Source organism: Oncorhynchus mykiss, chromosome 6 (assembly GCF_057628025.1).
Source record: "Oncorhynchus mykiss isolate SJ-2025 chromosome 6, ASM5762802v1, whole genome shotgun sequence".
NCBI lineage: Eukaryota > Metazoa > Chordata > Actinopteri > Salmoniformes > Salmonidae > Oncorhynchus > Oncorhynchus mykiss.
Genome location: NC_143027.1, coordinates 17,713,331 through 17,727,986, shown reverse-complemented (window position 1 = coordinate 17,727,986; position 14,656 = coordinate 17,713,331). Strand labels below are relative to the sequence as shown.

At 42.8% G+C, this 14,656-nt stretch overlaps 1 protein-coding gene across 1 annotated transcript; it reads right to left on the bottom strand.

Moving 5' to 3' along the window:
- Nucleotides 1–280: 280 nt before the first annotated feature.
- On the bottom strand, nucleotides 281–14,555 carry LOC110525361 (mevalonate kinase). The gene is made up of 11 exons (XM_021605402.3): nucleotides 14,384–14,555; nucleotides 14,186–14,282; nucleotides 11,941–12,088; nucleotides 9,793–9,940; nucleotides 8,280–8,435; nucleotides 7,613–7,716; nucleotides 7,207–7,252; nucleotides 6,704–6,794; nucleotides 6,076–6,195; nucleotides 5,463–5,616; nucleotides 281–4,515 (listed from the first exon to the last, which is right to left on the bottom strand). Exons 2-11 carry the CDS (start codon nucleotides 14,261–14,263, stop codon nucleotides 4,364–4,366), a joined length of 1,197 nt encoding a protein of 398 aa, XP_021461077.3. The 5' UTR covers nucleotides 14,264–14,282; nucleotides 14,384–14,555; the 3' UTR covers nucleotides 281–4,363.
- Between the last annotated feature and the right edge of the window lie 101 nt (nucleotides 14,556–14,656).

Below are 14,656 nucleotides of genomic sequence, written 5' to 3'. Positions count from 1 at the left end.
AAAACCAATGTGAAAGGCAGAGATGTAGCCTACCTACCAATAGTTATTTAAGGCCTTGCATTTCTTGGTCTGCGGCATGATGTCTCAGACATATTTGATGACCAAAGAAATCAGATAAAGGCTGTCATTTTCAATTTCATACTCAGCTCTTGGAAAGAAGAGCTTGAGGGGCTGTCTTCAAAAAAACATTGTCTCACCACAAAAAAAAGTATGGAGAAATACAATTTTTGCTTTGGACCTTGAAAAAACAATTACCGTGCTATGCTTCTTGAGGAAGTGATTTATGTAAAAAAATCTATTTTTAATTTTTAGTCAATGAATTCAACATAACTAGTCTTGGATGGTGTCCAAGTGTGCAATAGCTCCTTTAAAAAAGACATCCACACACAATTTGTGACACATAGAACTAGAAGGTTTTCAGTTTTAAAAAGGTTAGTTTAACAAATAGTGCATCAGCCATGGCATTGTATTGACACCTGAAGCAAACACTGAATGACAATCTATCGCTCTGACTCACTCAATCCCTGTAGAGGTTAGTGAATTCTTACATTTTGCTGCCATCTATTGGACAAACAGATCACGGCACCCTCTTTTGAAATTAACAAGACGTCAACGAAGGTACTGATATTCAAAAACAAGACTAAAAACCGCACACTGAAAAATAACAGATGGACCAATCTTGAGTTGAAAACAAATAAGCACTAAAGTCAAGGTTGGTCATCTGTCTTAAAAAATATTTTTTTAAATCCCAGTGGGTTCGTTTTGACTCGTTTTTTAATACTATTTCTCTCTGCCAAAACCAGCAGCTAGACACACTGCTGAGCACAGTGTTTCTTGCTCTTTTGCAGCATCCGCTTTAGACATCTAATGAAAAGCTCATGAAAAACCTAGAAAAACGGTTCAAACCCACATCTATTAATATTATTCCTAATATTCAGGGGAGGCTCATACTCCTATAGTGAAAATTAGAAAACCACATTTCAAAGTGATGTGTGATCACCTGCCTTGTTCACCTACAATATTAGTTTCATGACCTCATGAAATGGCATGATTTCAGAGTTAGAAAAATAAGTGATGTGTGTGTGATGAGCTATTGTCCTCCCCTGACACAAAGAGTCTTAACTGTTGGTAGTCTAATAGACAAGTGCTATTAACATTTACGCGTCAACCCATACTGTAGCCAACTCTATTGTTCGCTGTTACTCCTTAACTTCTTGGTGACAGTGGGGCAGTATTGAGTAGCTTGGATGAATAAGGGGCCCAGAGTAAACTGCCTGCTACTCTGTCCCAGATGCTAATATATGCATATTATTAGTAGTATTGGATAGAAAACACTGAAGTTTCTAAAACTGTTTGAATGATGTCTGAGTATAACAAAACTCATATGGCAGACTAAAACCTGAGAAAAAGCCAACCAGGAAGTGGGAAAGTAGTTTTGTAGTTTTTTCAACTCTTTGCCATTCCAATATACAGTGTAAATGGGGTCATATTGCACTTCCTAAGGCTTCCACTAGATGTCAACAATCTTTAGAACTTTTTTTGAAGCTTCTACTGTGAAGTGGGGGTGAAAGAGGGGATTGAGCCAGGTGTCTGGCAGAGTGCCACAGGCTCGTATCGTGCGGCCACGAGAGAGTTTGCTCTCGTTCCATTGCTTTTCTACAGACAATGGAATTCTACGGTTGGAACATTATTGAAGGTTTATGTTAAAAACATCCTAAAGACTGATTCTATACTTAGTTTGACAATTTTCTACGACCTGTAATATAACTTCTTGAACTTTTCGGCCCGACGTTCGACTGGACCTGAACACGCGTTTGGATTTGTTTACCAAACGCCCTAACAAAAGAAGCTATTTGGAGATAAATTATGAACTTTATCGAACAAATCAAACATTTATTGTGGAACTGGGATTCCTGGGAGTGCATTCTGATGAAGATAAAAGGTAAGTGAATATTTACAGTGCCTTGCGAAAGTATTCGGCCCCCTTGAACTTTGCAACCTTTTGCCACATTTCAGGCTTCTAACAAAGATATAAAACTGTATTTTTTTTTGTGAAGAATCAACAACAAGTGGGACACAATCATGAAGTGGAACGACATTTATTGGATATTTCAAACTTTTTTAACAAATCAAAAACTGAAAAATTGGGCGTGCAAAATTATTCAGCCCCTAAACTTTCAGTGCAGCAAACTCTCTCCAGAAGTTCAGTGAGGATCTCTGAATGATCCAATGTTGACCTAAATGACTAATGATGATAAATACAATCCACCTGTGTGTAATCAAGTCTCCGTATAAATGCACCTGCTCTGTGATAGTCTCAGAGGTCCGTTAAAAGCGCAGAGAGCATCATGAAGAACAAGGAACACACCAGGCAGGTCCGAGATACTGTTGTGAAGAAGTTTAAAGCCGGATTTGGATACAAAAATATTTCCCAAGCTTTAAACATCCCAAGGAGCACTGTGCAAGCGATAATATTGAAATGGAAGGAGTATCAGACCACTGCAAATCTACCAAGACCTGGCTGTCCCTCTAAACTTTCAGCTCATACAAGGAGAAGACTGATCAGAGATGCAGCCAAGAGGCCCATGATCACTCTGGATGAACTGCAGAGATCTACAGCTGAGGTGGGAGACTCTGTCCATAGGACAACAATCAGTATGTTGCACAAATCTGGCCTTTATGGAAGAGAGGCAAGAAGAAAGCCATTTCTTAAAGACATCCATAAAAAGTGTCGTTTAAAGTTTGCCACAAGCCACCTGGGAGACACACCAAACATGTGGAAGAAGGTGCTCTGGTCAGATGAAACCAAAAATGAACTTTTTGGCAACAATGCAAAACGTTATGTTTGGCGTAAAAGCAACACAGCTCATCACCCTGAACACACCATCCCCACTGTCAAACATGGTGGTGCCAGCATCATGGTTTGGGCCTGCTTTTCTTCAGCAGGGACAGGGAAGATGGTTAAAATTGATGGGAAGATGGATGGAACCAAATACAGGACCATTCTGGAAGAAAACCTGATGGAGTCTGCAAAAGACCTGGGATTGAGATTTGTCTTCCAACAAGACAATGATCCAAAACATAAAGCAAAATCTACAATGGAATGGTTCAAAAATAAACATATCCAGGTGTTAGAATGGCCAAGTCAAAGTCCAGACCTGAATCCAATCGAGAATCTGTGGAAAGAACTGAAAACTGCTGTTCACAAATGCTCTCCATCCAACCTCACTGAGCTCGAGCTGTTTTGCAAGGAGGAATGGGAAAAATGTCAGTCTCTCGATGTGCAAAACTGATAGAGACATACCCCAAGCGACTTACAGCTGTAATCGCAGCAAAAGGTGGCGCTACAAACTATTAACTTAAGGGGGCTGAATAATTTTGCACGCCCAATTTTTCAGTTTTTGAATTGTTAAAAAAGTTTGAAATATCCAATAAATGTCGTTCCACTTCATGATTGTGTCCCACTTGTTGTTGATTCTTCACAAAAAAATACAGTTTTATATCTTTATGTTTGAAGCCTGAAATGTGGCAAAAGGTTGCAAAGTTCAAGGGGGCCGAATACTTTCGCAAGGCACTGTATAATGCTATTTCCGACTAATGATGACTACACAATATGGTGGATATCTTTTTGGCTGCTTTGTTGTGTGAACGCTGTACTCAGATTATTGCATGGTTTGCTTTTTCCGTAACATTTAAAAAAAATCTGACACAGCGGTTGCATTAAGGAGAAGTATATCTCTAATTCCATGTATAACACTTGTATTTTTAATCAACATTTATGATGAGCATTTCTGTAAATTGATGTGGCTCTCTGTACAATCACTGCATGTTTTAGAACTACTGAACATAACGCGCCAATGTAAAATGAGATATTTTTAAATATAAATATGCACGTCAGCGAACAAAACATGCATGTATTGTGTAACATGAAGTCCTATGAGTGTCATCTGATGAAGAGCAAAGGTTAGTGATTCATTTTATCTCTATTTGTGCTTTTTGTGACTCCTCTCTTTGGCTGGAAAAATGGCTGTTTTTCTGTGACTTGGTGGTGACCTAACATAATCATTTGTGGTGCTTTCGCTGTAAATCCTTTTTGAAATCGGACACTGTGGCTGGATTAACAAGAATTGTATCTTTAAAATGGTGTAAAATACGTGTATGCTTGAGGAATTTTAATTATGAGATTTTTGTTGTTTCGTATTTGGCGCCCTGCACTTTCACTGGATGTTGGCGAGGTGGGACGCTACCGTCCCACATATCCCAGAAAGGTTTACAATAGAAGACTTGGTAGGCCAGAGTCATGGAGCGAAGCTCCCCGCTACACTGTAGGGAGGGCATTGGGCACACCCATGGCCAGTGAGTCTCAGTAGCGTGCCAAAACCTCCAGGACCTGCTCTTTCACAGCGAGGGGAGAGTGCTGCTGCACACCTGCTGCCCCGATACGGGTCTCCCAGCAGTCATAGCCACAGTCTCTCAAGTCCTGGATCGTGTTCTGTATCACCGAGCACTCCGTTTCTACGAGAGGAAATCACAAAGAAAAACAAACCATCACACATAGTGAACTACATTTAACACCCAACTTGTTTTTGACCCTCCGTTCCTGCTTACTGCACCGGAGGATTCATTTACATCTGTAGAGCTTGGGAGAAGGACTAGGTTTGCTACTGAAATGGCACCCCTCGGAGTCCGCACCCTAGGGTTCTGTGATGCGAGACTCCCACTAGGAGGTGGAGTCTGACAGCCGCTGTGAGAGCTGAACCCACAAAGCCCTCTCTAGCAAACACCAGGGTGCCCAATAACTGGATAATAATGTGTAAACATAGGCTAGGGCTAAAATGCTTGGGGTGAAAATGTGTCAAATAGGGGAGCAATTTCTGAAAGTAAAAGTAGAAAGCCTCCCACCATGCAGCAAAGGAAATGTTTGCGTGGGATTTGTATTTCAGACTGACCTTGAGGGCATTTAACCTGAACCGCTTCTGTGGTGCTGTGTGGCTCAGTGTGTGTGGCTCAGCTGCAAAGGTGGCAGTGGATTTTTGTGGAAGATAAGCATGAAACACGGGATCCTCCTGGCTAACGCAACCAGCTCTCCTTCTCTATGCCGTCAGTTTGAGACAACATAACTATTACCTCAAAAGAGGATGACATTTTGGCACACAACCCATATCTTGGCTCACCGTCAAATCAATATAATGAGCCAAATCTACTGATGTGTCGACATACAATAAGCATGCAGATGTCATTTCACAGATCTCGCTCACCGTTAAGAGGTCACACTATTCATAAAAATATAGACAAGGCAACAAGGCTCTCAGCAACTCTCTGCCCCAAAATTAAAGGCCAGCGCCATAGATGGTGGCAATGCCAATGCAGTGTAAGAACACATAACATACAGACGCCCCCACTTGATTACTGTGAGCCAGATGAAAGTGTAGGGAGGCGTTACCAGCAGTCAGCTACAGTACCTGGTCTAAGCAAGGTAATGCCACAGCCCCCTCCTCCGGCACCAGTCAGCTTGCTGTGTAGACCTCTGGCCAGGGTGACCTGGCACAGGGTGTCCAGGGTCGTGTGTCCGACACCAATCACATTCAGGTGGTGCTGGTTGATGTCAATAAGCTCCTATGGGAAACATAATAGCAGCTGTGGGTTTTTACATAATTTCATTTTCAATCTGTTTTGTATGAAAACACAATTTAGTTCTGTATTTTGGCTTTTCATGCAGCTGTAGTTTTTACCAGGGGTGCAACTTTGGTTTTAGAAGTGAGGGGGGGTATAATTATTTTTATAAATTAAGATAAACACTCCAAACAGCCTACCCAAACGCTCGCAGGCATCCGCATGGTCCTAAAGCACACCGTTGCCTCATTTTGTATCACATTCCAATGATAAAACTGGGGGGGACAACAAATGCAATTTCAACATGTTAAGGGGACATGTCCCCCGTCCCTAGTGAAAGTTGCACCCCTGGCTTTTACCATGTGTAAGAGTAAGTCAATAATTTCTACGTTGTGTCAGACTGGTAGTGTCTGCCCCACCAGAACACACCGTCTATAGGCAACATGTGTTTCCATACTCTACCTCCAGGACATTGTAGTGCTCTGGTGTGGGGGTGTCGCTGGCCATCTCTGTTAAGGTCTGCTCACAGGTGCAGGAGACTGCATCCACAGACTCCAGTACAGGGTTTATAATAGAGGGAAACTGGCGGGGGGGAGGAAGAGAACACCAAATAAAATATAGAATGAATACTTTTTACAAATAATTGGGAATTCAAAGTAAAGGAATTTAACAACACTAAATATACTTTTAAAAAGTCAGTGCAGACTAAAGCAGCAAATGTCCATAATAACGTCTCATCTAGCGGTCATATCATTAATTAAAACAGTCAGTACATATTGCATAGCAGCACAAAAAGCCAGTCACTCGGTGCTGAGCAAAAAAAAAATGTAGCTCTTTCCCATAATCACAACACTGCCAGTAACGTCACCTATGACAATCTAACAGAACAGAAGTGCTCACACCTGTGGATGTCACCTAGGCAACGGCACACAGGGGTGCTAGCTTAGCGCTTCTTCTCCATGTTTTATGAAGGCAGTCAATGCCAGGCCCAAGAGTGTCTTTCCCGTGCAAATTAAAGCCCTGGTGATTACACTAATTACAGGGCTGGGGAGGAGAACACAGTGTAGACGAGACCACAGCCATTTAGTACCTTGTTCATTTTGTCCTTCACTCCAGCAACAAGTACCTTGGTGCTGCGAGGGACCTTGGTGTTCGTGAGTAGGATCCTTAACATTGGGACCCTACAAGTGGGAAAATATTAAAGGAAAGTTAGCAATATCATACCACATTATGTACCTGTATTTATTCAGGTGATGCTATTGTCAATGTTTCTCATGAGTGGCAATAGCAGAGTGGAGTCCATAGAATCCAAAGAGAAGGAGCACAGACTATATTTTCCATTCATTGTTTGTGACAGCATGGGCAGTGTCACGGAGGTATGTCCTTATTCTAAAGTAGTCCATTGTAACTGCATTGGGGATTTAATCCATTAACACACTGACCTGGATGACATTCATTAATCCCTCCACAACACAGTCGACTACTTTAAAATAAGGCATGCTATCACACTCTGTAAAACTGGCAATGTAAATTAGGCCCATTGACCATATTCACTGCAGTGACATGGAAAGGGATTGGTTTAGTGTACAGTACCTGCTTAAGGCTGTTATCTTCCCAGAACGGTATCTCAATATGCCACCTTCAAGAGTCAAAGCAAAGTGATAGGCCATCAATCAGATACCATAATAGAGTAATTTAAGCAAAATAGTATTTTCTGGCTGCAAAACAGCCCTCACACCACACAAAGGAATACTGCAGCTGGTGACTGCATTACATGCAGCACATTTCCCCACTGCTAACTGTAACATCAGCCTGCTCACAGAGAACACACACAAGAAAAGTAACTCCCGCTACAATACCGTTCAGTGCCGTTCTGCAGACAGAACATGCTGCCAGATTGTATCACACCATTCATTGTACCACACACACACCACAAAGCTGTGTGCTACCGTGGGGTCTGTGCTGTTGAGTGCACAAGGCAGAGGGATCCGGGTCTTACCCCATGTCCCCACAGCATTGTCTACCCCTGAGGGGTTCCCATGGATGATCCTCTCTCCCTGAAACGCCCACCTGTTGATCAGCTCCATCTCCACCTCACCCCACCTGTTGAAACACATTGAAATACAGAAGAGATGATTACAATGAGGATTTACATTGGGCATTCAACCCCTATCTAACAGAGCCCTCTTGTCCCCCACTCTGTGCTTGTGATGAGTCCAGCCCCGCCCATACTGACATGTGAGGACATCAGAAACAAAGTCCGATCTGACTTCCAGAATTTATAACGAACAAGCATCCTCCACTTGTGGAAATAGATTTAAGAAAAATGGGGATCTGAAAACTATCAAAATCTTTACAGACGACTGAAAAACAATATGTAGGTTGCTGGAGAAACTGCAGCCAAACGGAAGCAAATAGTTCACACTGTGGGCAGAATATATTTGTATTGACTGACTGTCTGGAGGGTGGAATAGCATATCCAAGGACTCAGCTAGTGGTGCTGCAGCCGCTACTCTAAATTAACTCGAGTAACTATAAATTAAGACAAATATGACTTACAATGTTTTATCGGTTTGTTCCAATAAAAAAAAAACAGCTACTGAGAGATTTCTTTAAATAATTCAATGTTAATAGATCCAGTAGGGTATTTGGTGTTAGGTCATTACCTGGCTGTGTTTTCCTGGTCACTCAGTGGAGAAGGGATGGTCCCACTGGCAGAAAGCATGGCTGCAGCCAGGCACACAGAGTAGGCAGCGCTGGACCCCAGACCCGCTCCAGTTGGCAACTCTGACCACACAGACACCGTCAGACTGGGCAACTCCCTGAGATGGACGAGAACTATTAACCACATTCAATCAATTACTGCAAACATTATCAGCATGGCTTTCTTACATCTAGGAATGTGACTGTAGTAGGATTTCTTCAGCCTAGTTGGGTATGGCTGAGTGAAAAACGATTAAATGTGGATGAAAAAGCTAAAAATAGCAAAAAAAAATGTAGTGTTTAAACACTAGCTACACTAGTGTTTGTAATAGGTTTTAGGGCACTCAATCCCACACAAAAACATCACACTTTGCAACAGCTCCTACAGCAAAAACATCCCAAAAAAGCACATTTCCTTTGATCTTAACCCAACTGGCCAAAGGGTCTAGACACAGCAGTCCTTTTTATTGTTAACGACTAGTGTGGCGTACATATGTGCATGGGTGTGACTGCAGTAGACTTGCCCTTTCTGGGCAGACAAGACAGGCACTGTCAATGCCCACGACAGCCGGGCTCTTTCTGGGCAGACAGGACAGACACTGTCAATGCCCACGACAGCCAGGCTCTTTCTGGGCAGACAGGACAGGCACTGTCAATGCCCATGACAGCCAGGCTCTTTCTGGGCAGAAAGGACAGGCACTGGTCAATGCCCATGACAGCCAGGCTCTTTCTGGGCAGACAGGACAGGCACTGTCAATGCCCATGACAGCCAGGCTCTTTCTGGGCAGACAGGACAGGCACTGTCAATGCCCATGACAGCCAGGCTATTTCTGGGCAGACAGGACAGGCACTGTCAATGCCCATGACAGCCAGGCTCTTTCTGGGCAGACAGGACAGGCACTGTCAATGCCCATGACAGCCAGGCTCTTTCTGGGCAGACAGGACAGGCACTGTCAATGCCCATGACAGCCAGGCTCTTTCTGGGCAGACAGGACAGGCACTGTCAATGCCCATGACAGCCAGGCTCTTTCTGGGCAGACAGGACAGGCACAGTCAATGCCCATGACAGCCAGGCTCTTTCTGGGCAGACAGGACAGGCACAGTCAATGCCCATGACAGCCAGGCTCTTTCTGGGCAGACAGGACAGGAGGACGCTCAAAACTAATTAAGGAGCTGCTTTCCCTAGGGACAAGGGCATCCATACTTGTTAAGGCTGCAGCGTGAGCCCAGTGCCAGCCTATCATTAGTGGCTGACCGTCCTGTCAGAGACCGTCCACCACGATCTCAGACATGCTAGCATGCTAACTCACGATTAGGCCTACTCCTTAGCATCTACCCAGCTCCTATCTGTCCAAGTCTTTCTCACTAAGATGGGGTCTGTGGTGTTCATTTGGGCATTAGAGGTTTGGTTCTTGGGTACCAAGATTAGCATTACCCTATGTTAACAGGCCTATATAAATCAGTTGACACTCTTACCATGACTTGGCAAAGACACAGAGGTAGATGTAGAGGAAGGCTAGGATGGCCATGCTGCGAGTATCCAAGGTTCCATTTGATACACCAACAAAGTTTCGCAGCATCCTGACAAGCTCTGCATCAAGCTCATTCACATTCCCCAGCTCAGCTGTGAGACAGAATGACACAAAGACAACGTTACAATAAGAGAATAAAACAAAAACAACCACAACGATACTTTCAGCTGTTATTTTACAACTTTGCCAATCGTTTCTGGGTTCAAGTCCAGCTCATCTCCAAAATGTGCTACATTGGCGTCTTGTGCTGATTCATTAACTGAATTTTTTTATTTTACTTATTAAATTTGTTACGTTTTTTGGGGGGGGATTGAGCTCAATGAGCACATATATTGCACAGTTTTTCTAGAAATAAATCAGATCAAGCCTGAACTATGCGATGTAGTAGGGAGTTGTAGATTCAAACAGGCCAATATTCTACATATTTTAGTGCATAAAACATGGCAATTAACTACAATGACCATAATGGAGAGACGGAAGAGGAAGCGGGACGTCGGGACGATTTGCAAGAACATATGGCGGAAGGTTGGACATGGCGGAGAGTAGTGCGGACCAAGTCGAGAAAATGGCTGTGCTGGAATGTGATCAATATGGGTGACAGTTCTGATGATGTGGATCAGGAGGATTAGGGTCAAGGATCTGAATGGTCTGTAGTGGAGAGACATAGGAAGAAGAGCGATCATGAAACAGAAAGCAGTGGAGCATCTAGTAAAGAAGGCATAAAGAGGGTCAAGGTAGGAAGCAAGACTAATAATGTGTCGGAGTGGAAAGTTCTGATGGTGTTTGAGACCACAGGGCCTCGTTCACACCCTATCCGATTAACCAATGCCGTAGAGAAAGAGATAGGCGAATTCAAACTAGCCCGGTTCATTGGAAATGGAAGACTGCTAATACTTTGTGGTAGCCAGGCTCAGCAAGGGAATATTCTGCTAATGGAAAAGCTTAATGGGAAGAAGATTAAAAGCCATGTCCCTGGTGCTTATGCTAGATTGAGGGGAGTCATCACTGGGGTTCCATTATCTATGTCCATAGATGATATTATAGAAAATGTGAAGAGAGGCAGAGTGATTGAGACCAAAGGATTGATCAGTAGGAAAGAAGGTCAAAGATGTGAAAGCTTATCAGTGCTGCTCAGTACAGATAGGATTCCTTTTTTCAATGCAAGAAATGGAAAGCAGATGTTACTGTCGAACATGCTGAATAATCCTGAGGGTGGATTGTTTCAGCATGATATCAAGTGTAATAGGGTAGGGGTGCTTGATTGGGGAGGGTGATAGAAATTAGTATGGATAGATGTCTTTTTTCTTAGTAGCACAGAATTCGGCAGACTATAATTGATCGCACACTCCAGCACAGTAGGTGTTTGGTCTGTTCTTCTTTTATGCCTGCTACAGAAGCAGAAGAATGCATGATCGTGATGCGATATAGAGAGCAGCTGTTGCTTCGAGAGGTATCACTACCTGAAAAAACATGATCTAAGTGATTGATAGTTGGTATTCAGCAGTCATAAAAGTATGCTTTATTTACTTTGAAGAACTACAAAACAGTAATTTTGTCAGAAATCATAGGCAGCAGCTCTATAGAGATGAGATAACTTGGAATTAAATAAAGTTGTTAAATAAAACAAATGTAATACACACAATAACTGAAATATTTTATTAAAGTAATGTGCATAAATGGTTAATAAGTGATAAGCAGTAATGGGTAGTCACTACCATCATGGGACTTTTATTCATTGTTTTATTCTGTGTGGTTACAGCATTTAACCTTACCCAAATAATCAAAACCCAAATCCATGAATATTTAACCGAAACTACCACAAAAACACTAATAGCTCAGCACTATCAGAAGTGGAATACAGCTACTGGGAGGCCATTATGTACCACAGCATGGATGCCAGGAACGTGAAGAGAAGGGACAAGCTTTCAGAAGGGGGGGAGGGGGGGGGTGTAATGTAGCAACCTTTGTACAACACCTACCTGGTCAAGAGGTTCAAGCCTCTTTGTGTAATGACTAAGGTGTTGGACTGACAGGGACCAGGGTTCAAATCCCACTCCAGTTACCAATCTGTCAGCCCTACAACATCACTCACCTCCAGAGTCAGGGAGGAGCTGCTTCAACACGGCCACATCCCAGCTGAGGAAAGTGTTGATGTTGGGGAGATTGATGCAGACTTTACTGGTGGATGTGGCCTGCAACCGTAGGTATGTGCGCAGGTTCAAACTTACAGCCAGAGCCACCTAGCACGGGTGGGAGCAAAAATACCTCTGAATTATTGTTGTGGTTAATGTCAAATCAATTTAATTTCAACAACTGCTTGTCCTGGGGGTCATATGACAAACAAATCTCATGAATACATAAAGATGATGGACTGGCATGGACAACTATCTTCAATAAGATATTCATACAATAAAGTAAATCAGGCTCAAAATATACTTAACAAAAGTATAAAACGTAAAATGTAAAGTGTTAGTGTCCCATAGTTCATGAGCTTAAATAAATGATCCCAGAATTTTTCCATACACAAAAAAAAAATGCTTATTTCTCTCAAATGTTGTGCACAAATTAGTTTAAATCCCAGTTAGTTAACATGTCTCCTTTGCCACGATAGTCCATCCACAGGTGTGGTATATCAAGAAGCTGATTAAAGAGCATGATCATTACACAGATGCACTTTGTGCTGGGGACAATAAACAGCAAATAAAATGTGCAGTTGTGTCACACAACAATGCCATATACGTCTCAAGTTGAGAGGAAGTGTGCAATTGGCATGCTGACTGCAGCAATGTCCACCAGAGATGATGCCATATAATTTTATGTTCATTTCTCTACTATAAGCCACCTCCCAATGTCGTTTTATAGAATTTGGCAGTCCAACCGGCCTCACAATCGAAGACCACATGGAACCACGCCAGTCCAGGACCTCCACATCCAGTTTCTTCACCGGTGGGATCGTCTGAGACCAGCCACCCAGACAGCTGATGAAACTGAGAAGTATCTCTGTCTGTAATAAAGCCCTTTTGTGGGGAAAAACTCATTGTGAGTGGGTGGGCCTGACTCCCCAGCAGGTAGGCCTATGTCCTCCCCGGCCCACCCATGGCTACGCCCCTGCCCAGTTATGTGAAATCCATTGATGGGGCCTAATTAAATGTATTTCAATTGACTGATTTCCTTATGAACTGTAAATTAGTAAAATCGTTAATTGTTGCATTTATAATATTGTTCAGTACATGTCTGTTTTTTATTTTCACCTTGATTTAACCAGGTAAGCTAGTTGAGAACAAGTTCTCATTTACAACTGACCTGGCCAAGATAAAGCAAAGCAGTGCGACACAAAGCAAAGCAGTGCGACACACAACACAGTTACACATGGAATAAACAAACATACAGTCAATAATACAATAGAGAAAGTCTATATACAGTGTGTGCAAATGAGGTAGGATAAGGGGGGGGTGAGGCAATAAATAGGCCATAGTGGCAAAATTATTACAGTATGGAAAATTAAACACTGGGGTGATAGATGTGTAGGAGATGAGTGTGCAAGTAGCAATACTGGGCAAAATAAATAACAATATGGTGATGATAGTTGGATGGGCTATTTACAGATTGGTTATGTACAGGTGCAGTGATCTGTGAGCTGCTCTCACAGCTGGTGCTTAAAGCTAGTGAGGGAGATATGAGTCTCCAGTTTCAGTGATTTTTGAAGTTCGTTCCAGTCATTGGCAGCAGAGAACTGGAAGGAAAGTCAGCCGAAGGATGAATTGGCTTTGTGGGTGACCTGCTGGAGCGTGTGCTGCGGGTGGGTGCTGCTATGGTGACCAGTGTTGAGATAAGGCGGGGCTTTACCTAGCATAGACTTATAGATGACCTGGAGCCATTGGGTTTGGCGACTAATATGTAGTGAGGGCCAGCCAATGAGAGCATACAGGTCGCAGTGGTGGGTAGTATATGGGGCGGTGGTGACAAACTGGATGGCACTGTGATAGACTACATCCAATTTGCTGAGTAGAGTGTTGGAGGCTATTTTGTAAATGACATCGCCGAAGTCAAGGATCGGTAGGATGGTCAGTTTTACAAGGGAATGTTTGGCAGTATGAGGTTAGGATGCTTTGTTGTGAAATAGGAAATCCTCATGCCATTTGCACACACTGTATATAGACTTTATTTTTATATATTGTGTTACTGACTGCACGCTTGTTTATTCCATGTGTAACTCTGTGTTGTTGTTTGTGTCGCACTGCTTTGCTTCATCTTGGCCAGGTCGCAGTTGAAAATGAGAACTTGTTCTCAACTAGCTTACCTGGTTAAATAAAGGTGAAATATAAAAAAATACTTACCTTGCCATGCACGACCGCGTGTTCTCCATGGAGGATAGCTTTCCCTGGTGCAGACACTATACATTCCTTGATTTGCATTCTGATAGCAAAATGAAGCCTGCCAAGTAAATGTTGAATTGTTAGTAAAATAGATAACGTTAGCTAGCTTCTTCCAGTTAATTAATCGGGAAAACGTCCTGTAGCTATATATAGTAATACCTCCAAACCACTCCGTACGATGAGAGGTGGTCTTTACAAACACCCGTGGTAGTTTTAGAAGAGATAAAGCGTCCTTATGAAGCTGTCGGCACTCTTAAATACCACAATCTTGAAAACATCAAGCGACAGTCAACACAGCCAGCGGGACATGCCTCTGGCTTCATGTCCAATCAGCGCTAGAGGTGAGATGTACAGATATTTTGATAGCCAATCAAAATCCTACTCTCACCCTCGTGCCATTGGTCGTGTGATCAGATTGGTTCAGCCCACTAA